The sequence below is a fragment of the Jaculus jaculus genome, chromosome 8 (genome assembly GCF_020740685.1).
Source record: "Jaculus jaculus isolate mJacJac1 chromosome 8, mJacJac1.mat.Y.cur, whole genome shotgun sequence".
Taxonomy (NCBI): Eukaryota; Metazoa; Chordata; class Mammalia; order Rodentia; family Dipodidae; genus Jaculus; species Jaculus jaculus.
In genome coordinates, this window is record NC_059109.1 from 117,320,311 (window position 1) to 117,343,304 (window position 22,994).

Sequence of the window (22,994 nt, forward strand, 5' to 3'; positions counted from 1 at the left end):
CCCACCCGCCCGGGAGTCTTCCCGCTCCTCCCCACCCACCCTCCTGTCCCTCCTCCTGGGGCAGTTAGCTTAGAGGCACCCTGGGTACTGGGGGTCCTTCCACCTGGCTCCCTGTGTGACTTTGGGCGCATCTCAGCACCCTCTGGCCTGCTTCCCCCTGGACGTGGGTAGAAGGCAGGAGGAGGCCTGTAGTTTTCAGCTAAGGGACCTTTGGAGTGATGTGTGATTCGGGATAGAGGCAGCTTGCTCCAGTGTGAAGGGCTGGGCCCAGGCTGTCACTGGGCCCCAGAAGGCCGCCCCCCCCCGCCATCTCTCCATCCTGGTGTCACAGCTCCCACAATTGGGCTTCAGGATCTCAGAGCGTGGGGGATGTCTAATCCGGCACCCATCTCGTGGGAGGAAACTTCGGCAGCTCCTGAGTCAGGGAGCTCCCGACATTTCCTCCCAGATGGCCCTCGGTGTCCGGAGGCGGCTCAAGCACATCTGGTCCGCACCTCTGACTTGGTCCCTGGCCTGTCCTGCTGGCCTCTGAGACGGCCCTCCTCTGAGCCAATGTGGTAGGGAAGGGAATGTTCCAGGCCAGCTCTTGCTTGCCTGCTGCTGACACTGGTTGGCCCTGCTACCCAGGGTCTCCCAGCAAGCACCTGGGAAGGTCGGGGTTGCCAGCCTGGCTCCCCTGATGATGGCTGTTCTCTGCTCCCTTCCCCCACTCAGAGAGGGAGACTGGTGGCTGGCCCACTCGCTCAGCACGGGACAGACGGGCTACATCCCCAGCAACTACGTGGCGCCTTCCGACTCCATCCAGGCCGAGGAGTGAGTATGTCGTCTGCTTCTGTCTGCCGCCACTGCCGGTGGCTCTCCAGGGTCTCAGTGGGTGCCCTGGCCACCTTAAGCCCCTGCTACATCCCAGTACTGGTGCTGTGGGTGGTGGAAGCCTGGCCCACCATCATGAACGTGTCCCTCCTGCCCCAGGTGGTACTTCGGCAAGATCACCAGGCGGGAGTCAGAGCGGTTACTACTCAACACGGAGAACCCGCGAGGCACCTTCCTGGTGAGGGAAAGTGAGACCACGAAAGGTATGAGCACTTCTGCGGCCAGCAGAAAGGGAAGTTTGGCGGGGGGCTATTTGAGCTGGGCATTGCAGAATGAATAGGAGTTTGGTACGTGGAAGGCTGGGGCATTGCCCCTTCAGCTCAGTTTCTCAGCTAGGGACCCAGGTTGTCAAGCATTCATTGTCACACAGCCGAAGGTGTTCCCAGGGTGGGTGCTGATGCAGTGGGCCCCCCTGCTTCCCCGTTCCCAGGGGCCCCCTGGTCTTGCCCTTCCCCCACAGCCTGGCTCTGCTTCTGGCCTGCCACTGTCCCAGCAAAGAACAGAGATCACCCCCCTTCTCCTGTGCATCACTATGGCAACTGAGCTGGGCAGCTTCCTGTGGGTCTGGGCCTCCACGGGAGATGGGAGAATGGAGTACCACATGCATGTGTGCTGCGCAGTCACGGTTCTAGGAGAGAAAGAGAGTGAGTGTGTGTGTGTGTGTGTGTGTGTGTGCACGCGTGGACACTCTGGTGGTTGATATTGGCCTGTGTCCCTGTGTGGGGCACTGGCAGTGTGGACATGTGTGAGCATGTGGTCACGAGGTGTAGGCATGCGTTTTTGTGTGCACACATGGTCATGGTTGGCCTCGGGCCCCTGTGTTCTGCATGCACATGGTTTGGCATCTGTCGAAACTGTGACTGTCTAGAATGGGGTTGAGATGTGGATCACAGGCCCAGCTCTGCCTGCTTCACAAGTGACCAGAGCATCATAACCTCCACCTGGGGATGTTCAGAAGGGATCTGAGGCTCTGGGAAGCCCTCCATGTAGAGCTGCCCACGTCCGGCACATTCCCCAACAGGGACTTTTCTGGTCCCTGGAACCTTGTCTCAGGGACATCTTGTTTCTTGGCACTACCCTGGGTGTCCCTTACTCCAGTTAACAGAGTTCCTTCCCAGGCCTGGGTAGGACATTTCCAGCCTCAGCTTTTCTAGGCTCCAGGGAGGCAGAGTGGGTCCAGGGTGGCTTGGGAAACCCACAGGCCACACCTAGCAAGTGTGTCCTGTCCCAGACAGCCACAGCCTCAGCCAGCCGCTGCCGCAGTCTGCTCTGCTGGTCTTCAGGAAGCAGGAAAAGATGAGTCCCCACGGGCAGAGCCAGAGAGGGAAGAGACTAGGCTAGGGTTACACACCATGAATATGTGAACATTGACGGGGTGCCTGCCGTGTGCCCACCCTCTCAGATTCGGAGGGTTTGGAGGTCTGGCCGGGGCCAAGGGTCCTAGGTTGCTTCCCTGGCTGTCTTCCAACTGGGTGCTGAAGAGTCAAGGCCTGGGGCTCACTTGTCATCCAGCGTGTCCCTCAAGTCTGGAGCCCTATTGGTTAGGTGCAGGCTGGGAGCCGCTCATGTCTCCCTTACCCTGCCGCCCCAGGCGCCTACTGCCTGTCCGTGTCCGACTTCGACAACGCCAAGGGCCTCAACGTGAAGCATTACAAGATCCGCAAGCTGGACAGCGGGGGATTCTACATCACCTCGCGCACCCAGTTCAACAGCCTGCAGCAGCTCGTGGCCTACTATTCCAGTGAGTGACCCCAACCGCGCCCAGCTGCGCAGGCCGCCGGCCCTAAGGAGGGGCCTCGTGCTGCGGGAGAGAGGGGGCTCCTGGCCTCCCTTCCACCCTCTCTCACCCCCTCTCACTTTCTTTCTGCTCCCCACTTCTTTCCTCTCTCCCTGGCCAGCGCCCCCTCTGCAGCTGTCTGGTGAGGAGGGGCCCTCCCGCCCTGGGCGAGCTGGAAGGGAGGGGCAGAGGCTAGGATTGAACCGGTTCCTAGGAGAAGAGGACGGGGAGGCCTCACTGGTTTCAGCCAAGCGCAGAGAGGAGAGAGAAGCAGAGGGAGTCAGAGCTCGAGTGAGGGCAGGGTGGCCTGCGTCACCTTGTCACCATGTGACCACTCCTCACCCTTAGTCCCCTCTTGCACTTGAGCCTCCCACCTTTACTGTCCCCTCCATCGCCATTGGCCCCTCTGCCTCCACTCTGGGGCTTGGGCTGAACTGTGTTCCCAGACCAAACACTTCAGGGGAGCTACCTTGACACCCTCGGATGGAGAAGTGAGCGGTCCATGCCCTGCTGACCAAACACTGCCCCTGCCTGCTTCACGGGCCACCCCCTTGCAGCTTCTCCAACCCCAAAGCTGTGCTTGTCCCTGCAGACCCCGGTTCAGTAACTGCTTCCTCCAGGAAGCCTTCCTGGACTCCCAGAGTCTACCCTTCCCTGCTAACCACTGAGCTCTCTTCTTTGGTGTCTGTGCTCCTGAGAGCTAAAGGGATCTTGTTCCTCCCATGGTGTGACCTCCCTAGGGCAAGTTCCTACACTTGTACCCCACTGGCTCCCCGATTTCTACCCACAATGGTGGAAGAGTGAATGAATGAATGAATTAAACATGCCTGTGGCATCATGGGCCCATCGGTGTGACTGCATACACACAGGGGTCCTTGTCTTTCTGGGAGGGTATCCTGTGTGTCCCCAGAGCCTGTTTGCCTATGATGAGCAGGGCCACATACGGAGGATGGACAGGCCGGCCCACTCTGGGACCCTGCCTGAGCCTGGCTGCCCCCCGCCCAACTTTCACCTGCAGAGCACGCCGACGGCCTGTGCCATCGTCTCACCACCGTGTGCCCCACGTCCAAGCCGCAGACCCAAGGGCTGGCTAAAGATGCCTGGGAGATCCCCCGGGAGTCCCTGCGCCTGGAAGTCAAGCTGGGCCAGGGCTGCTTTGGAGAGGTGTGGATGGGTAAGGAACTCACGCTCCGGCATACATCCCCCTCACGTGTTAGCTTAGGGACCCCAGGTCCCCTTTCCCCTCGATGTTTCCGCTGAACATCGGGTCGTGCTTTAATTTTGTTTGATTTAGCATACATTAGTTGTCCAAAGTATGGGTTTCATTGTGACATTTTCAAACCTACATGTAACAACACACTTGGCTCATATTCACTTCCCCATTACCCTTTCTGAGGGGGGCTCTCCTGGCAGTGGCTAGCCATGGTTTGGGTCAGCCTGACTCCCCATGGTACATGCCTGTGATGAACAGGGTACCCTCTATGTCAAGGACTCCTGGGGACCGGGCCCTGTGAATCTCCAGGACCTCCAAGTGTCTGGAGAGGCCTCACTCCAAGCCTCAGCTTCCAAGATATAAATTGGGGGCCAGTGATGAGAGGTTATCTACACATAGGTCAGCCGTGGAAGGAGAAAGTACAATGCACAGGGAATGCTGGGACCCCACAAGCCATTTCCTGTCTAATCCCGGAGCTGGGGGGCTTCATCTGCATCATGAGCTCTGGGCAGCCCTGACTGAAGCCAGGCCCCTCTCGGCCCATGTCTCCTGACCCCGGCATGGCAGGGGTGGGCTGGAGGTCATGTGAGGCTCTGGAGAGATAGGAGGTTCTCCGGGCTAAGTGTAGGTGGAGCTGGAGGCACTAACTGTTAGACCAAGGGCCTACTGGGTTGCACACCTTTCTGAGGAGTGTGCAGAGCCCAGGGGTCAGCTCCCATGTCTCACAGTGGTTCCAGGTGGACTCAGGAAGTACCATCAACAGTTCCCCTAGGTGGCCTGAGCCCTACCCTCAGTTAGAGGCCCTGTGACAGGGAAACCTCCATCCAGGCTGGCCGCTTGGCCTCCTCACCAGCACAATGCAGCTTCTAAGATGACCTCTTGTTCTGGTGTTCCCAGTGGCCACAGATACATTCCTACTTCCCCATGGTCCCTACTGGGACTGTCAGTGCCCCACCCAGAAGGGACCACCACCTGGTCACCCCAGTGAGCAATCGAGGTGGGACCATGGTCTCTCACATGTTAGGTCGTTGCATTGCTTTCTGGGGACATTGCTATTAATCCTCACAGCAGCTACTGTCCACAGGAAGGTGCTGCAGACCCATTTCATGCCCTATGAGCAGACTCCTGTCCTTGAGCCCATTTTACTGATGGGAATGTACAGGCTCAGAGCTGAAGACAGGCACCCATGCAGACTGGCCCGGCCCTAATGCCATGGAAAGAGGGTCTGCACTGAGGGGAGCTGTGTCCTTTCTCCACAGGGACCTGGAACGGCACCACCAGAGTGGCCATCAAAACCCTAAAGCCAGGCACCATGTCTCCAGAGGCCTTCCTCCAGGAGGCCCAGGTCATGAAGAAACTGAGGCACGAGAAGCTGGTGCAGCTGTATGCCGTAGTCTCGGAGGAGCCCATCTACATTGTTACCGAGTACATGAGCAAGGGTGAGGCCGGGGCCACATTCGGGTGACCTCCTTCCTTCAGGTGCCCACTCAGGGCAGCCGAAGGCCAGCGTCATTCCTCACTCAGAACCCCACCGGTGACAGCCCCAAAGTTAGCCATTGATCAGTGGACAGTTCATACCACAGATAGGCCTCTCTTTTTATTTCCAGTGGTTTCCCACAATGCATTATTGGTCTGCTTTCTAAATCTGTTTACTGTTTGTGGGCTAAGAGGGATTTCCCCAGCCCAACTCCCTGGCTCAACCTTGATTTAATTTTTAAGTTATTTTTTAAATTCCAATTTTTAAAACACTTGGTTAAAATGCACGTATTTGAAGTGTCCAATTCAGTGATATTCATTCCCTCCCCCCCATTCATTCACTTTTTGAGAGTCTCACAGCCCAGGCTGGCCTCCAACTTTTGATATATATATTTTATTTATTTATTTATTTGAGAGTGACAGACAGAGAGAAAGACAGACAGAGGGAGAGAGAGAGAATGGGCACGCCAGGGCTTCCAGCCTCTGCAAACGAACTCCAGACGCGTGCGCCCCCTTGTGCATCTGGCTAACGTGGGACCTGGGGAACCGAGCCTTGAACCGGGGTCCTTAGGCTTCACAGGCAAGCGCTTAACCGCTAAGCCATCTCTCCAGCCCCAACTTTTGACATAGTAGAGGATGACTTTGAACCTCTGATCCTCCTGCCTCCACTTCCTGAGTGCTGGTATTATAACCTTGCGTCACTGTGCTCAGCTTATAAAGTGCTGGTGATCAAACCCAGGGCTTCCTGCATGCTGAGCAAGCCAGTTGAGCTACACCCCCAATTCCCAGGTCACTGAGCTTTTTTTTTTTTCTTTTTATGAGAGAGAGAGACAGTACATTAGTGTGCCAGGGCCTCCAGCTGCTGCAATCACACTCCAGATGCATGCACCCCCTTGTGTACATGTGTAACCTTGCATGCTTGCATCACTGTGTCTGGCTTTTGTGGGACCTGGAGAGTTGAACACGAGACCTTAGGCTTTGCAGGCAATTGCCTTAACCACTAAGCCATCTCTCCAGCCCTTTTGTTTATTTTATTTTATTTTATTTTAATTTTTTTTGGTGTTTCGAGGTAGTTGCCTCACTGTAGCCCAGGCTGACCTGGAATTCACTATGGAGTCTCAGGGTGGCCTCGAATTCATGGTGATCCTCCTACTTCTGCCTCCCCAGCGTTGGGATTAAAGGCGTGCACCACCACGCCTGGCACCCTTTTGTGTATTTTTTTTTTTTTGAGGTAGGATCTTGCTCTAACCCAGGCTGACCTGGCACTCACTCTGTAGTCTCAGACTGGCCTCGCACTCACAGCGATCCTCCAACTTCTGCCTCCCAAGTGTTGGGATTAAAGGTGTGCGCCACCACCCCTGACCTCAATGAGTTTTGAAAAATGGATGGTTCAGGAGATAAAGTGGTTGCTGCCCGTGCGTGAGTACCCGAGTTTGGATCCCTGGCACCCCTGTAAAGCTAGAGGCAGTAGCACAAGCGTCTGTTGTCCCAGTGTGCCTGCAGCAAAGCAGGAGGCGAGAATCCCCTGAGAGCCTGAGGGCCGGCTCAGCTCAGCAGGGAGGGATCCTGCCTCGACGGGGAAGGCGAGGACCAAGGCCCAAGGCTGTCCTCGGCCTCCACACACACAAGCACGTGCGTGCACATTGTACACCCCAAGAAGACAAACGACCTGTGGTGCATGCCCGGAGCCCCAACGCTTGAGGCCGAGGCAGGAGGAGCTCGAGTTCAAGGCTAGAAGGTGCTTGCCTGTGAAGCCTAAGGACCCAGGTTCAACTCCCCAGAACCCATGTCTGGAGTTTGTTTGCAGTGGCTGGAGGCCCTGGCGCACCCATTTCCTCTCTCTCCAATAAATTAATTAAATAAAATAAAAAAGAAAAAAGAAACCATGTTTAGCATTTACATCACCTTGAAAGTTCCCTGTTGCCCTTGGTAGTTGGCCTCTCCAGCCCCCCCCAAGCAGCCACTGACCGGCTGTTCATCCTGGAACTTCCTTCACCCATGTGGTGTTTGCACCTCGGCTGTGCTTACCCTGTGGGGTAGTGGCCCACTAGGGGTATGCATGGACTGCAGTTGATCTAGTCCCCAAAGTCCGTGAGCTGTCCCCAGTCCCCGCTGCCTTTGGGTGGCTGAGCGAGGCGTTGGATGGGAATCTGCTGTGCTGGATGAGCAGGGTTTGGGATCTGGGGGCAGAGATCTGGAGTAGGGATCTGGGGTAGGAATCTGGGGGTCGTTGGTTCTTGCGCTGGGAGGGCAGGGTCAGGGCTGCAGCAGGGTCTCTCTCTCTCTCTCTCTCCAGGGAGCCTGCTGGACTTTCTCAAGGGGGAAACGGGCAAGTACCTGCGACTTCCACAGCTGGTGGACATGGCTGCTCAGGTGAGTCACCCCCTTGCCTCTCCATACCCGTGCTCCTGACCCACTTTGGTCAGCAAATTCCGGTCTCCGAGCTCCCCCTCCAGGAAGGCTGCCTGATTGCCCTCCACTCTTACCTGCAGTAGTCATCAAGGGTTCCTTGGAGGTGCTGGTTGTGGTGGCTCTGGGAAGAGCACCCTGTGGTGAGTGCAGGACCTCAGGCCTTAGCTCCTTTCTCTGTAAAGGTCACCTAATGACACTATAAACATATATTCCCAATCATAATCACGAGCGGCAGAGTATCACTATGATTCCCATTTGACAGACAAGAAGACTGAGGCATAGAGAGGGTACTTGGAACGTTAGGAAGGACCTGAAGTGTAGGTCGGCTGGGGCCTCTTTTTCATGGTCACCCGCTTCCTTGGATGCATCTTTTTTTTTTTAATTTTATTTTTTTAGGGTAGGGTCTCACTGTAGCCCAGGCTGACCTGGAATTCACAATGTAGTGTCAGGCTGGCCTTGAACTCACAGCGATCCTCCTACCTCTGCCTCTGGAGTGCTGCCACGCCCAGCTTCAACCTAGGCAGCATCTTATCATGACCTCCCTATTGCCTGTGCCTGCCGCCACCCCCCCCCCCACCTCCACCAAACTGTGGCCTGGTTTTTCTTTCTGCCTTTCTTTTTAAAATATTTAATTAACTTATTGATCTGAAGAAAGAGGCAGATAGAGAATGGGTGCGCCAGGGCCTCTAGCCACTGCAAAGGAACCCCAGGCGCAGGCGCCACTTTGTGCATCTGGCTTTACAGTGAGTCCTGGGGAACCGAACCTGAGTCCCTAGGCTTCGCAGGCAAGTGTCCTAACCACTAGGCAGTCTCTCTGGCCCACGGCCCAGCTTTTTCATAGCAGTGGTGTTTATTGTAATCTGATGTCACTTGGAAAGAGCGTGGGGTGTGCCAGGTGCCGAGCTGGCTCTCCAGCCACAGGGATTACCAGACGGGGACACATGCTCCTGGCCCCGGGACGGGACGGGTGCGGCGTGGGCCCTGAGCTGTGCTCTCTGCCCGCCTAGATCGCCTCGGGCATGGCGTACGTGGAGCGGATGAACTACGTGCACCGAGACCTCCGCGCCGCCAACATCCTCGTGAGCGAGAACCTGGTGTGCAAAGTGGCCGACTTTGGGCTGGCGCGGCTCATCGAGGACAACGAGTACACGGCCCGGCAAGGTGGGGGGCGCCCCGGGCGGGGGGAGGGGGGGTCGCGGCGCGTGGGACGGGGCGGGGCAGGTCGCGCTTCTAACCCGAGCCCCCCCCGGCTTCCAGTCCGTCAAGTGGAGGAGCCGAGAGCGATTCCCCAGTGACACCCTGACCCTTCTCACCTCTAGGGGCCAAGTTCCCCATCAAGTGGACGGCTCCCGAAGCCGCCCTCTACGGCCGCTTCACCATCAAGTCGGACGTGTGGTCCTTTGGGATCCTGTTGACGGAGCTCACCACCAAGGGACGAGTGCCCTACCCTGGTAAGGACGCCGCGCCTACGGTCCCTGACTTCTCTTGTCGTGGCAAGCCCACCCCCCGCCCCCGGGGGGGAGTCTCCGGCACCCCAGTTCTGGGGAGCAAAGAGGCTGTCTCTGGGAGACGGGGACTGGGGTGCCGGGGGAGGGCGGGGAGCACACGCGTCACTGTCAGCCTCCGCGGTGCTGGTCCAGGGCCAGCTCCTCACTGCCCTCTGCCTGCAGGGATGGTGAACCGCGAGGTGCTGGACCAAGTGGAACGGGGCTACAGGATGCCCTGTCCACCCGAGTGCCCCGAGTCCCTGCACGATCTCATGTGCCAGTGCTGGAGGAAGGAGCCAGAGGAGCGGCCCACCTTCGAGTACCTGCAGGCCTTCCTGGAGGACTACTTCACGTCCACCGAGCCTCAGTACCAGCCCGGGGAGAACCTATAGGAGCCGAGGACCGCTGGACTGGGCTCATCTGCCGGGCTCCCGGGCAGGCGCCTGCTACTGTTCCAACTCCCTCTGGGTCTGAGCCGCCTGGACCCTGGACGCTGCCCCTTTGTTACTGGGGCATGGACCTGGGGCAGCCCAGGAGGATGGCTCCAGGTTGGCCCAGTGCCTGTCCTGACCACGTGCCTGCTCCCTGCCTTCCCTCGGGAGCCCACCCATCTCGGAAGCAGGCAGTGGGTTCAGGGCGTGACTAGGGTTTGGTTTTCCAGCCTCAACACTCCACGCACCTGGTTCCTTTCTCACCTCCTACATCCTGGGTCTGTCTTAAGAGCTGGCCAAAGAGCCTTTCCAAAGAGGAGCGAGGCCCAGTCCTCCCTGGCATCCTCCAGGTGGAACACTGGGTCCAGAGTCCTCTACCATTGCGCCCAGGCTGGGCAGACTGAGGCTCAGTGTGACTTTGCGTGGGGTTGGGGTGAGTACCCCACTAGCCCTGACCTTCTGTCTGGGACCCTCGGGATCATTGGTCCATTGTCCTCATTTCACCGTCGGGGAAACTGAATCCAGAGAGGGTATACGTATATATGACTTGCCCAAGGCCACAGAGTGGTTCAGGATGGAGGTGGGTTTGGCACCTGGTGCTCCCTCTGTCTTCCTCAGGAACCAACGAGAATTGTTCTCAGACACCATGGTCAGACCCGGGCAGCCACAGCAAGAGGGGCCCTGAGAACGGGCTTGGGGTGGCAGAGCCCAGTTACCAATACGGCTTGGGAGGAGAGAGGAGGCAGGAGTGGCACTGAGCCAGGAAGGGTGTGTGTGTGTGTGGAAGATGATGGTGCGTGGACTGGGGGTGGCTTCAGTCAGAATGTGGTTGACTTTTGAGCCAGCCATGATGGAGGGAGCTGCCGGGTTGCAGAGGCAGTCACGCAGAAGCTAAGAAGCCGACGGGCCCCTCTCCTCCCCATTTGTCCGGAGCATTTCAATGCCTGTCCCCGCTCTCCTGGGCATGCAGGCGCCCTTAGCTCGTGCGTAGGGAGGGGAGTGCCTTGGCCAGGGTTCGAGAGAGCAAGAGCCCTGAGTTGTGCATCAACGCTGACTGTGTGACCGTGGGTGGCCCCGCGCCCTCTCTGAGCGGCAGTCTCTGGCAAGGTTTAGCTTGTCCAGATGTGTGGCTGGGTATCCGAGGGGGAGCCCAGTCTTAGGGTAGTGGGTGACTGCTCTGGCCCTGCTGCCCAGCCTTAGGGTATGTAGTGGTTTCTTTCTGCCTCAGTGTGCCCATCTATAACATGGGCAGCTGATTTGTGGCATCTTGCCAAGGGCCCTTGTGTGTATGTTGTATGTACCTGTGCCTGTGTGTCTCCCTATGTGTCCATATTTAACATGTAAAAACGCCCCTCCTCTGTCCCCAGCCACGAACATTTCACCCACTGCCCCTTCACAGCAATAATGTCTCCACTGCCAGCGCTTCTTGAGCCAGCAGCCAGGCCCGGGTAGGGGTGGGGGAGGAGGCCACGCGGGGCCTGCCCGGACATTCCCACTTTTCCTTTTGGTACACATCTCTTACCCAAGTCTCCTTTGGTCCATCTGGGCAAGCCTGGGCTTGCCGCCTCACATGCTCCCCTGTCCCCCTCCAGCTGCCTGTGGCCCTTTGTATAAGGTGTCCTCAACTGTCCCTATTTTTTTTTTAAACAGTGTTTTGTAGATTTCAGATAACTATGCAGAGGCCTGGGGGACCTCAAGCTCTGAGCAGGGCCTGGGGGCCCCACATTTCATGGCCCAGGCTTGAGGGAGGGGAACCCACAATTGGTTGTATATACTTTGCATATTGTCTGATTAAACACAAACAGGCCTCAGAGTTTGTCCAGCAGTTTGTTATTAAACCTCTACTATGCGCAGGAGCTCCAGGGAGGCCGGATGTGGAGACAGCAGCAGTCAGGGCCCTTAGTCCCCGCAGCACCCATAGCTGGGGGACTTCCGGGCCAGGAAGTGACGTGATCGTATGGGACAGGCATGGGGCCCTCTGTGCACATCTGCACCTGTGTTTGGGATGGGAGGGGTCATAACTGAGAGAAGCACTTTGCCAAGCTCAGGATCCCCAAAGCATGAGAAGTTCAGACCTCAGATGTTTGTGTGATGGGGCAGCCGAGGTGGGGGATGGAACATGGCGTGTTGTGGGTGTGTTCATAGGAGTTCCCAAGAGAGATGCATGTACAGCTTGTGTATCTGGGTAGGGGGGAGGCTGGATAGGGTGAGACAAATCCCTGAAAAGCCTGAGGGGAAGATAAGTCACTAATGTCTCTCCTGCCCTTCCCCAGCCATTGAAGGTCCCAGCCTTGGTCAGGAGACTTGCAGCCATCTGTGGACAGAAGCCTTTACTTACCACAGACCTGTGCATGTGAGCCCCCTCTGCCCTGGCACTACTAAACCAAAGCTAGCATCAAAAAGCTGGGCGTGGTGGCACACGCCTTTAGAGGTAGGAGGATCGCTGGGAGTTCAAGGCCACCCTGAGACTACATAGTGAATTCCAGGTCAGCCGGGGCTAGAGTGAGACCCTACCTTGAAACACCAAAATAATCAATCAAACTAGAGTCAACACTGGGACATTTCTCAGTTCATGTCTCTGTCACAAGCCAGATAGTTCAGTGGACGAGCAGAGGGCAAGGAAGGTGGGCATGGGTGGAGGTCGTGCCCTGCATCCTCCGCTTGCCCGTGGAGCGGTGTGCCTTTGTGTCTGTGCGGAGCGGAAGGCCTCTGCACGCGTGTCACGCATGTTTGTGTGGGGGCCTGCATCTTGGGTCTGTGAGAAGCTCACGGGTGTGTCACAGGTGTGTGTGTGTGTGTGTTCAGGTATTCAAGGGAAATGAGGTGAGCTGTCCTGGTGGGAGGGTTCATGTGGACAAGGACGGGGCTGCTTGTGTCCCTATGGCTTGTTTGAGCTCAGCTGCATCCTGGAGTCCCGTCAGCAGGGTCGCCTGTGCCACTGTTGCTTGTTTTCCTTGAAGCCTTCTTGGAGTACCTCTCCAGCCCTCCCCCTCTGCTCCCCCTCTTCCCTTCTCCAGCATCACACTCCCAGGGCTGGTCCCCAAGAATGCTCTTTCTCCCCTCTCTACAGGCTTGTGAAGCTCCTATTCATCCTTCAAAACACACCTCAGGGGCCTGAGGAGCATTCTGGGAGCTTTCTCTAACCCCTGACATCTGCAGAAGTTGTGGAGCTCACAGAGCTTGTCCACTGGAGCGAGCACTTGGTGGGGGGAGGTCGCCACTGTGTCAAGATCCCGCAGATGGGGCCCACGGGGGTGATGTCCATGCAGGGAGGGGAGGCGGAGGCCGCTGTGGTGCTGGCCCCTAACTCCTGTTTCCAACTTCTCTCTGGGCCTGTGCTGAGCTTTCTGCTGGGCTCCATGTGTGAGAGGCAGGGACAAACATGCAGGGTGGCTGTGACAAGGCTTGCTGGGCCTCCACGTTCCGCCGCGGTGCCTGGCTCGTCAGTTGCGTTGGGAGACTTGGGGACTTTCTGCTTTCAGTTCGCTGTTCTGCATGCACTTTTCCTTCTTCTGTTCCCCATGGCAAAGTTCCTTCTGTCAGAGTGGGAAGATTCAGAAAAACACAAGTAGGGGGAAAAAAAAAAAGTCAGAACTGTCATTTGCACCCCAGACTCATCCATCCCTCCTGCCTGGAGGACCCTGGATGTCTCTGGGTGTGGGCGATCTTGGGGTGCCTTCTGCCTTCTCTCTCACTCTCTTCCCATACCCTGGCTCCTCACACACCAGCTTGCCCTCTGGGCCGCTCACGAGCGCTTCCCCCCAGGAAAACTCAGAGTCCTGCACGCATGCATGTACGTGTGTGGTGCTTGCGTGTGGCCGTGCCAGCTGGCACTGTACTGTCTGTGCCCGGGATGTGTGGGGTTGTGTGTGGAAGGTGCGGCATGAGGTATGAGTGGTATGTCTCTGCTGCCTTCTGCTCCCCTGGCATCCCACCCCGTCCCCTGCCCCTTCCTTTCTCCTCAGGTAATTCTCTGGAGACCTGCCACACACAGGTGTGCACACGTGCACACACACACATACACACACAACCTCCCACCCCACATGCATACGCCCATATACGGCCCTGTGTGCATCTTCTCTCATTTCTGTCTTGTTTAACTGTTTTTCTCTTGTGGGTTCCAAAACTCGGTGGTTGGCAGAGGCAGAGACAGACACACACACACACAGCTGCAGTGGGAAGGACTGGGCAAGATACTGCGGTGTGGCTAGAGTTGGGCAGGCTGCGCCCTCTGTGCCTAGGTCTGCGCGGGGGGCATCTGGTTTCCACCCGCCCCAGCTCTCTCTTTCCCCAGATGCCTGCCAGGTCTCATGTCATGGGTCCAGGGCCTGTGGCCATGTCTGGCTGTGGGTCACCTCTGCTTCTAGACTCCCTCTGCTGTGGTCTCATCGAGTGCCCGTCTCTCTTTCTTTTTTTTTTTTTTTTTTAGTTTTTCAGGACAGGGTTCACTCTAGCCCAGGCTGACCTGGAATTCACTATGTAGTCTCAGGGTGGTCTCGAACTCACAGTGATCCTCCTAACCTCTGCCTTCCCAGTGCTGGGATTAAAGGCATGCGCCACCACGCCCTGCTTTAGTTTTCTAATTTATTTTTATTTTCGAGAGAGAGAGAGAGAGAGGGAGGGAGGGAGGGAGGGAGGGAGGGAAGGAGGGAGACAAAGAGAGAGAAAGAAAGAGGGTGAAAGAGGCAGAGAGAAGGGGCACGGCAGGGCCGTTCAGCTGCTGTGAACGAGTTCTAGGCACGTGCTCCCCCTTGTGGGCATGTCCGACATTGCATGCTTGCATCACTTTTGCGGCTGGCTATACTGGGACCTGGAAATTGGAACAAGTATTCTTAGGCTTTGCAGGCAAGTGCCTTAACCGCTAAGCCATCTCTCCAGCCCTCTTTTCTTTTCTTTTCTTTTCTTTTCTTTTCTTTTCTTTTCTTTTCTTTTCTTTTCTTTTCTTTTCTTTTCTTTTCTTTTCTTTTCTTTTCTTTTTTTCTTCTCTTCTCTTCTCTTCTCTTCTCTTCCCCTTCCCTTCCCTTTCCTCCCTCCCTCCCTCCCTCCCTCCCTCCCTCCCTCCCTCCCTCCCTCCCTCCCTTCCTTCCTTCTTTCCTTTTTTTTTTAAATCAAATGTATTTTTTCTCTTTTTGCTCCATTTATTTAACTTTTTGTTTTGGGTATTTCAAGGTAGGGTCTTACTCTAGTCCAGGCTGACCTGGAATTCACTCTGTATTCTCAGGCTGGCCTTGAACTCACAGTGATCCTCCTACCTCAGTCTCCTGAGGGCTCGGATTAAAGGTGTGCGCCACCACACGCCTGGCTCTTTTTTTGGACCTGTCTCTCTCTTGATTGTTCTGTCTTCAGGATGGTAATGGTGGTAGAGGGTGTGTGTGTGCGCGCGCGCGTACGCGTGAGCATATCTGCACTTGTGTGTGCAAGAGAGAGATCACCTGATTTATCTTCTCCCCCCCCCCCCCCCCGCGCAGGCTTGTCCCTTTCTCTTTTGTCACTCATTCATCCCTTCCTCCACATAAATGCTTGTGATCTTTGTGTCTGGGCACCCCCCCCCCCCCCCCCCCGCAGAGGACTGGGCCAGGCTCCTTTTTCTGTCCCCGCCACTCTGCAGGCCTGTGGAGTCCACCAAGCACTGGGCTCCTCTCCTCTGCCTCGTGGACACTCACGTCCCCCCACTTTAGCTTTGGGGTCACTGCCATTGGCAGGGACGATACTTCCTTTCGCTCCCATGGTTCTGAAAACACTCTAGTGTGGCAGCTGTTCCTGCCCAGCTGTGTGTGTGTGTGGGGGGGGAACAGAGAAAACGAGAGTCCCTTCATCCACCTACTGACCTCTGCCTGCCTCCAAGGAGCCGCCTGGCTGACTCTGAAGGCAGCGTTTATATAGACTGTGTGTGCGCGTATGTGGGGTGCGCATACCAAGGACTTCTCGGATTTTTCCAGATGTGCTGGTCTGACTACCTCCATGCTCCCTCCTCTTCGCCTCTTCACTTCCTGTGAGTCCTCAAAGCTCCCTGCACCCTGTCTTCCATGGTGTGGTGCAAGCACTTATCCATTCCCTTCCTCCCTCTCTCCCTCGCTGCTCTGTGCCCTTGACAACCTCCCATGCTACAGGCCTGACTGGTGACTTGGGGACCAAGGGTTCAAGGCGAGAAGAATCCACGTCTACCAGCCACCTGTTGGCAGGGTGGACTGGACAGATGCAGAAAGTCCCCAGGCTTCAGGAGAGTAGAGATGAGCCCTGAGCTTGTACCGAGAGTGGAGGAGGGCTCCTGGGGGAAGTGAACTCCTGACCAATGGGTGGCTGGCAGGGGATTAACGGGCAAGGTAGCAGAACTGCCTGCGCAAAAAACCTTGAGGTGGGATGGCTGGTTAATTGTGTCTCCCCTTCCTCCTTAGTCTACCCTTTCCTGGGGTGTCTAATTGAGCTGAGGGTGGGGGGAAGAGGGCAGGCAGATGTACAGACAGACACTGAGGGAGGGAGGAACAGGACCCAGCATTCACCTCTCAGCTCCTTCTTGCCCCTCCCCAGGTTTCATCTGTATTTCGCCTTTTCTGGATTTCCTGCACATGTGTGTGTGTTTGTGTGTGTGTGTGTGTGTGTGTGTGTGTGCACGTATGTACGTGTGGTGTATTTCCTAGGGTCCGGATCCCTCTTATTCACTCTGTGTGCCCCTCCTGAGCTCCCACAATCCAGGTGCATGCAGGGCACGGCGTGTGTAGTGCGTAGCCTGGAGAGATGGCTGTTGCCCAAATCTAGCAGGGGCTGAGCCGATGGCCCTTGCTTGGCATAGGGAGACATCTCTGTGGCTTTCATTCATCACTTGTCCTTCCTGTCAACCCTAACCGCCATGCTCATGAAGTTACGAGTGGCCCAGGCTGACTTGTCTTATCTTCCTGTGTCTTTTTCTTTCTGTCTGTCTTTGTCCCCTGCATCTCTGTGTCTCTTTCTTTTGTTTGGTTTCTGTGTCTCTATTTGCCTCTAGGTTTTAGCCGCGTGTGCGCGCGCGCGCGCGTGTGTGTGTGTGTGTGTGTGTGTGTGTGTCTCCCAGCTCAGGCGATGATTAGTTTCCCATTAAGACACAATTGTAGCCCATGGGCGTGCATCTGCCTGCAATCCCGCCTGTGTGCCTTTCTCTGGCTCTTTCTGATGGGCAGGCGTAGCCCTGCTGCCCCCCAGCCCCTTGTCTGCGTCCCCTCAGGCGTGCATATGTGGTCCTTAGGGTCCAGCTCCAGCTTTCCCATTGTGCAGAGGGTCACTACCGTAGGCTGGGGTTTCTTTCTTTCTCTTTTTTTTTTTTTTTTTTTTTCCCCAGTCTTTGGCAAGCACTTACGGAGCAGCTGCTCATGCGTGCATGCGTGTGTGTCTGTATGCGTGTGCGTGTGTTCTGCTTTTGCAACCCATCCATGCAGTCTACACCCTTCATCCTCCATGTGCTGGTGCATGTGATCACGTGGGTACAACTGTGTGACTCGCCTCTCCCTTCTGGCTGCCTGCTCTCACCTGTCTCAAAGTGTGTGTGGCATCCAGAGATGTGCGTGTGACAAGCCGTCTGACAGGGTGTCATCTCTGCCACTTTCCCTGATCCTTTATTTCACTTTGGGGTAATTTTCCTTTATGTTTTCCTTTTGGTCAACACTTACTGAACAGCTCCCAGGAGGGCACATGTGAGCCAGCTGTTGTGACCCTGGGCTCTTTGCCTTCTCCCGCACCCTCCTCTCTCAGCCCTGTCATTTCTGCAAAGCTGCCTAGCTGGCTCTCACCTCTCCGAGAGTCTCTTGCAGGCCTTATGCACAGCCGTCCCTCAGGCTCTGTCCAGTATTTGCTTATGATCTGCAAATGCCTACCTGTGATCTGCCTGTCCTCACTGTGTCTGCCCCATCAGCTGTCTGGCAAGAGCTGTTCTTTTCCTGAGCTTCTACAACTGTTCCCTCTGCAGATGCCCACTGCGCCCCATCTTCATCCCCTCACGGTCAGGAGTAGGAGTATCAGAGCCCCTGCACCCCCAAGGACCAGTCCTTCCCTCCGTCCTCAGCCCTATTTGACTGTCTTGTCCCAATTCAGCAGGTTCCCTGGGCTAGCAGGGTGCTCCATTGGTGAACACCTGCTCTCAAGATGACAACTTCTGGGCTGAGAGATGGCTTAGCCATTAAGGTGCTTGCCTGCAAAGCCTAAGGACCCATGTTTGACTCTCCAGATCCCAGTAAGCCAGATGCACAAAGGTGAGGCAAGCGCAAGGTCGCACATGCCCACTAGGTGGCGCAAGCGTCTGGCGTTCGATTGCATTGGCTGAGGCCCTGGTGTGCCAATTCTCTCTCTCTCTCTCACTGCCTCCCTCCTTCTTCTGCTCCCCTCCCTCTGCCCTCTCCCTCTCCTGTTCTCTCCCATTCTCGGGGACTCCTGCTACGCGTTTGCAGGGAAGCATGGCACTGTTTCTCTCTGTGTACCTTCTTTCCACTGTCTTCCCCTCCCCGTCTTCGCGGGGTGAGCCGGTTGCAGCCTCCATCCTTCCTCCTGTCCCTCTGCTCCTTTTGTGAACTCTGTTTGCTCCCAGGGGTTCTAGCTGCCATGTTGGAGCTGAATCCAGGACTCACAGCCTGCTATTATTATTTTTTTTTAATTTTTGTTTATTTATTTTGGTATTCTTATGAGGTAGGGTTTCACTCTAGCCCAGGCTGATCTGGAACTCACTATATAGTCTCAAGCTGGCCTCAAACTCACAGCCATCCTCTTACCTCTGCCTCCAGAGTGCTAGGATTAAAGGTGCGCGTCACCATGCCTGGTCTCACCACCCATTCTGGCCTGGCAGAACAGCACTCAACGCTCCCAGAAACACTCTCTGAAGCTTCATGTCTTTCTCATCTCCTGGCCTGCTGATGCCCCGTGGGTCCCCACAGTCCCCACACGTGGCTTGCCCTGCGTTGTCATCCTCGTGCTTCTCACCCTGTTCTCATTGTCCCCAGCGCCCTCCCAGCCGCCCCCACAAGGGCTCCTTCTCCCTCTTCCGTCCCACTTCGAGCCTCAGCTCCCCCTCTGTAGGGGCTTCCCTGGTCTCTGGGGTACCCCACCCAGACTCTCCTTAGGAACTCTCCCCTCCTCCCAAGCCAACACACTTCCTTCTGGGTCCACTGCCCGGCCCCCACTGGCTTTATCTGTCTCATGCCCCCTTCTCCTTCTCCTAGAGCCTTGCTCTGTCCTGTTCCTGCGGTCCTCGAAGTAAGTCCCACCGGGGTATGGCTTCCCTGCCACCTGTCACTTTTTCCGTGACTACAGACTGTCCTCCACCAAGCAAATCTGGCAGCGCTCAACAACCTTTTGGGGAGGCCCCAATACGTGCCGGTGGAGGGGTACGTGGCTGAGAACTCTTATCAGGCAGGGAGACCCTGCGCTGGGCTGCAGGGCCGTGGACGCAGCGCACGATCCCACGCACGCTGGGCTGCAGGATCGGGGACACAGCGCATCTCCCACACACTCTTTTCATTGGCCTCTCCCACTTCAGTTGTCTACCTCGTTTTTGTATCTTCCTCCTTGTGTCTCATGACTCTGCCTTCAGCTGGGTCTGTCCCAGAGGGAGGGACTGTGAGCCCCTGTCCAAGTCATGGGATTGGAGTTTAGTCTTCCTCTGGGTGCTCAGGGTGTGTGTTTGACCCATGTGTGTGTCACTGCGTGTGTCTGAAGGTCCCTGTGTTGGATTGTGGGGTTGGCTGACTGTTTCTTTTCTTCCCTCCTTCCTTCCTTCCTTCCTTCCTTCCTTCCTTCCTTCCTTCTTTCCTTCCTTCCTTCCTCTTGCTCGCTCACTCTCGCTTTCTTTCTTTCTTTCTGACCTGGGATTCACCATGTAATCTCAGGGTCGGGTCACCTGGAACTCACCCACTGGGGATCCTCCTACCTCTGCCTCCAGAGTGCTGGGATTAAAGGTGTGTGCCACCATGCCCTGCTGGCTGACTGTTTCTGCCTATGTGGAAGGGGATCTGCTGATGTGTGTGTGTGTGTGTGTGTGAGAGAGAGAGGGGGGGGAAGGGAGGGAGAGAGAGAGGGCAATAAAATAGATGGGGGGAGGTTGGTCAGTTTGTCAGTGTGGGTGATAAATTGAGGGGGTGTGTCTCAGGCTTTGTTTTGTGTTTGCGTGTGTGTTTCGAGGTAGGGTCTCACTCTAGCCTAGGCTGACCTGGAATGTAATTTCAGGGTGGCCTTGAACTCACAGCAATCCTACCACTACCTCCAGAGTGCTGGGATTAAAGTGCCGCCACGCGGCTGCGGGCTTTGTCTTCTATCTGGGTGATTGTGTGTCCTTCCTGGTCTCTCTCACTCACTCTGTCCCTTCTGCTTCTCATTTTCTGCAGCCCCTCTCCTGGGGGCTTTTGCTGGGGTCTACACATCACGACTGAGCCTGGCAGGCAGCATGCGTCACGTCGGTGGCCCGGTGCTTGCTGTGCGTGCGTCATCCTGAGCTCCTAGTGAATGGGGGTCTCGCTTCACGGCTCTTGCTCTGCCGGCTCCCTCCCTCTCTCCTTCTGAGCCTTTCCCAAGCTTTCTTCTCCTTCCCTCCTGCGTCAGGCTTGCGTCTGTGCAGGCAGACGTGCCCTGTTCCTTCCTTCGCAGAGCTTCTCGCTGGAGGGGGCCCTCCTGTTGCCTCTGCTGCAGAGCAGATAAGTTGGGAGAACTTCGAGGTTCACTGGAGTTTTTTTTCACCCACGTACCCCCATAAGGGTGGGGCTGGGCAGGAACCTCTTATGCTTTTCTAGTTCTTTCTCCTCCCTGACTTCCCTAAAGTCCCACTTCCCTCCAGGAGTATCGTGAGCACCCCACGGCAGAAACAAACCTCTCACATTCACCAAGACCCAGTTAGCAGAGAACTGAGCCCGGCCATCTGGCCCTCCCGCTGCCCTGGCCTTCCCTTACCAGTGGCAGTGTTCCTGCAATCCCTGGGACCTTTCTGGAGATTCGAAAACACTCATCTCCTCCTTTAAGACTCTGCTCCAGTGCTCCCCCCCCCTTTTTTTTTTTTATTGGTTTTCCTAGGTAGGGTTTCACTCTAGTCCAGGCTGACCTGGAATTCACTACGTAGTCCCAGGGTGGCCTTGGCTTCATGGCGATCCTCCTACCTCAGCCTCCTGAGCGCTGGGATTAAAGGCGCGTGCGCCACCATGCCCGACTCCAGTGTCCTTTCTTCAGAGAAGCCATCCCTAGGTCCTTTGTTATTCTCTATACAGAGACACAGAGAAAAGGAGACTGTGAGAGAGAGGGAGAGAAAGAAAGAGAGTGAGAGACTCGCCAGGGCCTCTTGTCGCTGCAAAGGAACTCCAGACACATTGGCTTTACATAGGTACTGGGGAATTGAACTTGGACCAGCAGTTTTTGCAAGCGAGCATCTTTAACAGCTGAACCATCTTGCCAGCCCTTGTGCATTGATTTTAGGCTTTTTGTTTGTTTGTTTGTTTTCCAAGGTAGGGTTGTACTCTAGCCCAGGCTGACCTGGAACTCATTATGTAGTCTCAGGGTGGCCTTGAACTCACAATGATCCTCCTACCTCTGCCTCCCGAATGCTGGGATTAAAGGTGTGTGCTACCACGCCTGATTGGTATTTTTTCTTTTTAAAAATATATTTTAAAATTTAATTTTGGGAGAAAGAGAGGAGAGAGAATGGGCATTCCAGGGCATCTAGCCACTGCAAACAAACACCAAATGCATGTGCCACCATGTGCATCTGGCTTATGTGGGTCCTGGGGAATTGAACCTGGGTCCTTAGGCTTTGCAGGCAAATGCCTTGCCCACTAAACCATCTCTCCATTCTCATTCTCTAAGGTGTGAGAGACAGGGATGGAGGAAGAGGTGGGAGGGAGACATTTCGGGAGGAGGAAGCTCGCTGGCCCTCTCCCAGGGTCTCTGGTTTCTGAACTCACTCTGGGAGCCAGGCTTTCATCCCTCTGTTCAATTCACACTGCGTCTCCCCTGTGTACTGGCTGTTGTGTGCATGTGTGTGTGCACACACATGCCTCTGTGTGTGTGTGTGCATGTGTGCTTGTTTGCGTGTGTGTTCCCTCCCTCTGGCCCTTTCTACTTGAATGTGCTGTGGGGCAGCCCATTCCCTCTGTGCGGGATCTCCCAGGAACTCTGCGCTACGTGCTGGCTTGGCTGCCTACACTTCTCCTGCGTCTGCCCATGGCATCTCCATCTTCCCGTCTCTTTCCCTCTCTCCTCCAGACTCTCCTCTCCTTCTCCTGGGCCCCTCTCTTCCCATCTCAGTTTTCCAGATGTGCCTTGTCTGACCCATTCCAGCCACATGGTGCTCTGGCTCCTCCCCTCCAGCTACGGGGTGGGTGGCGGGTGTGTGTGTGTGTGTGTGTGTGTGTGTGTGTGTGTGCGCGCGCGCGCGCGTGCCTGTTGTATCTCACTGTCTCCCTGCAGCCCCTCTGCCTGCCCTAACCTGCCTGGCTCCTGGGGTGGGGGTGGGGTGGGGTGGCTGCCTTGGGATCACTGTGTCCTGCCCCAGCGTGGTTCACCCACTTCTCACATGTCCCATGTCTCTCTCTCTCTCTCCTCCCGAGCAGAAGTGCCCGTCACTTTCCACTAATTGCCAGCCATGGACTCCTCCAGTCGTTTAGGAAGATGCCTGCTTGTCTCTGAACATCTCTCAAACCATCCTCAGAGACTGCTCTCCCACAGATCACCGCCCCCCACTTCCCCCATCTCCTAGAGGAACCCTTCCGGCTTCCTTGGCTTCCTCGGAGGCCTCGCTCCTCTGGGAGCCTGTTGAGAGTCAGAAACATCTTCCCACCCCAACCTAAAGCCCGTTTGGTTTGCTTCTCTGCATGTGCAGTGAATAGAGCCGGCTTCCTGGGCTGGGCTGGGAGGCAATGGCGGGGGTGGGGGAGTGGGGGAGTGGGGAGGTGGGGGGTGGGAGGGTGGGGATCTTGCTCTAGCTCAGACTCTGCTCACCCTGCGGCCTCTGGCCATCTCTCCTCTCCACCCCTGTGTACTTCTGCTTCTGCAAGCATTTGTCCTCCGCCTGCCTGGTAGCTCTTCTTCGGCACCCTCTTTCCTCCTCTGCTTTTTTCCCCAAAGCCCACGGCCCACTCTGTGCTCTGAGACTCTCAGATTCTCCTCCAGGGGACCTTCACCTGCCCCGGTCTCTGGTTCAAGCCAGACTTGATGCCCTAGTTGATGTGGGCCTCAGTAGAGCTGGCTGAGGCTGCAGGGAAGCTTGCGCACAGCCGGCGATCGATACGTGCACCTCAAATGGTCTCCTTAGTGAGTAAGGCGTGCTTGGGGTTTGGGGCTTTGGGCCTTGCTGGTCTACCTCACCCTAGGTCTCCTCCTGTCACGTG

General features: G+C 56.2%; 1 protein-coding gene across 3 annotated transcripts in view; it reads left to right on the forward strand.

Moving 5' to 3' along the window:
• Src (SRC proto-oncogene, non-receptor tyrosine kinase) overlaps nucleotides 1-11,480 on the forward strand; it is a 60,350-nt gene extending 48,870 nt beyond the window's left edge. For all 3 annotated transcript variants that reach the window (XM_045156464.1, XM_045156463.1, XM_045156465.1), the window contains 9 exons: nucleotides 715-813; nucleotides 973-1,076; nucleotides 2,465-2,614; nucleotides 3,669-3,824; nucleotides 5,123-5,302; nucleotides 7,636-7,712; nucleotides 8,759-8,912; nucleotides 9,071-9,202; nucleotides 9,422-11,480. In XM_045156464.1, coding sequence (XP_045012399.1) covers nucleotides 715-813; nucleotides 973-1,076; nucleotides 2,465-2,614; nucleotides 3,669-3,824; nucleotides 5,123-5,302; nucleotides 7,636-7,712; nucleotides 8,759-8,912; nucleotides 9,071-9,202; nucleotides 9,422-9,630 — 1,261 coding nt within the window. In that variant the 3' untranslated portion in view covers nucleotides 9,631-11,480. The remainder of the gene's footprint in view (nucleotides 1-714; nucleotides 814-972; nucleotides 1,077-2,464; nucleotides 2,615-3,668; nucleotides 3,825-5,122; nucleotides 5,303-7,635; nucleotides 7,713-8,758; nucleotides 8,913-9,070; nucleotides 9,203-9,421) is intronic.
• Nucleotides 11,481-22,994: the final 11,514 nt, after the last annotated feature.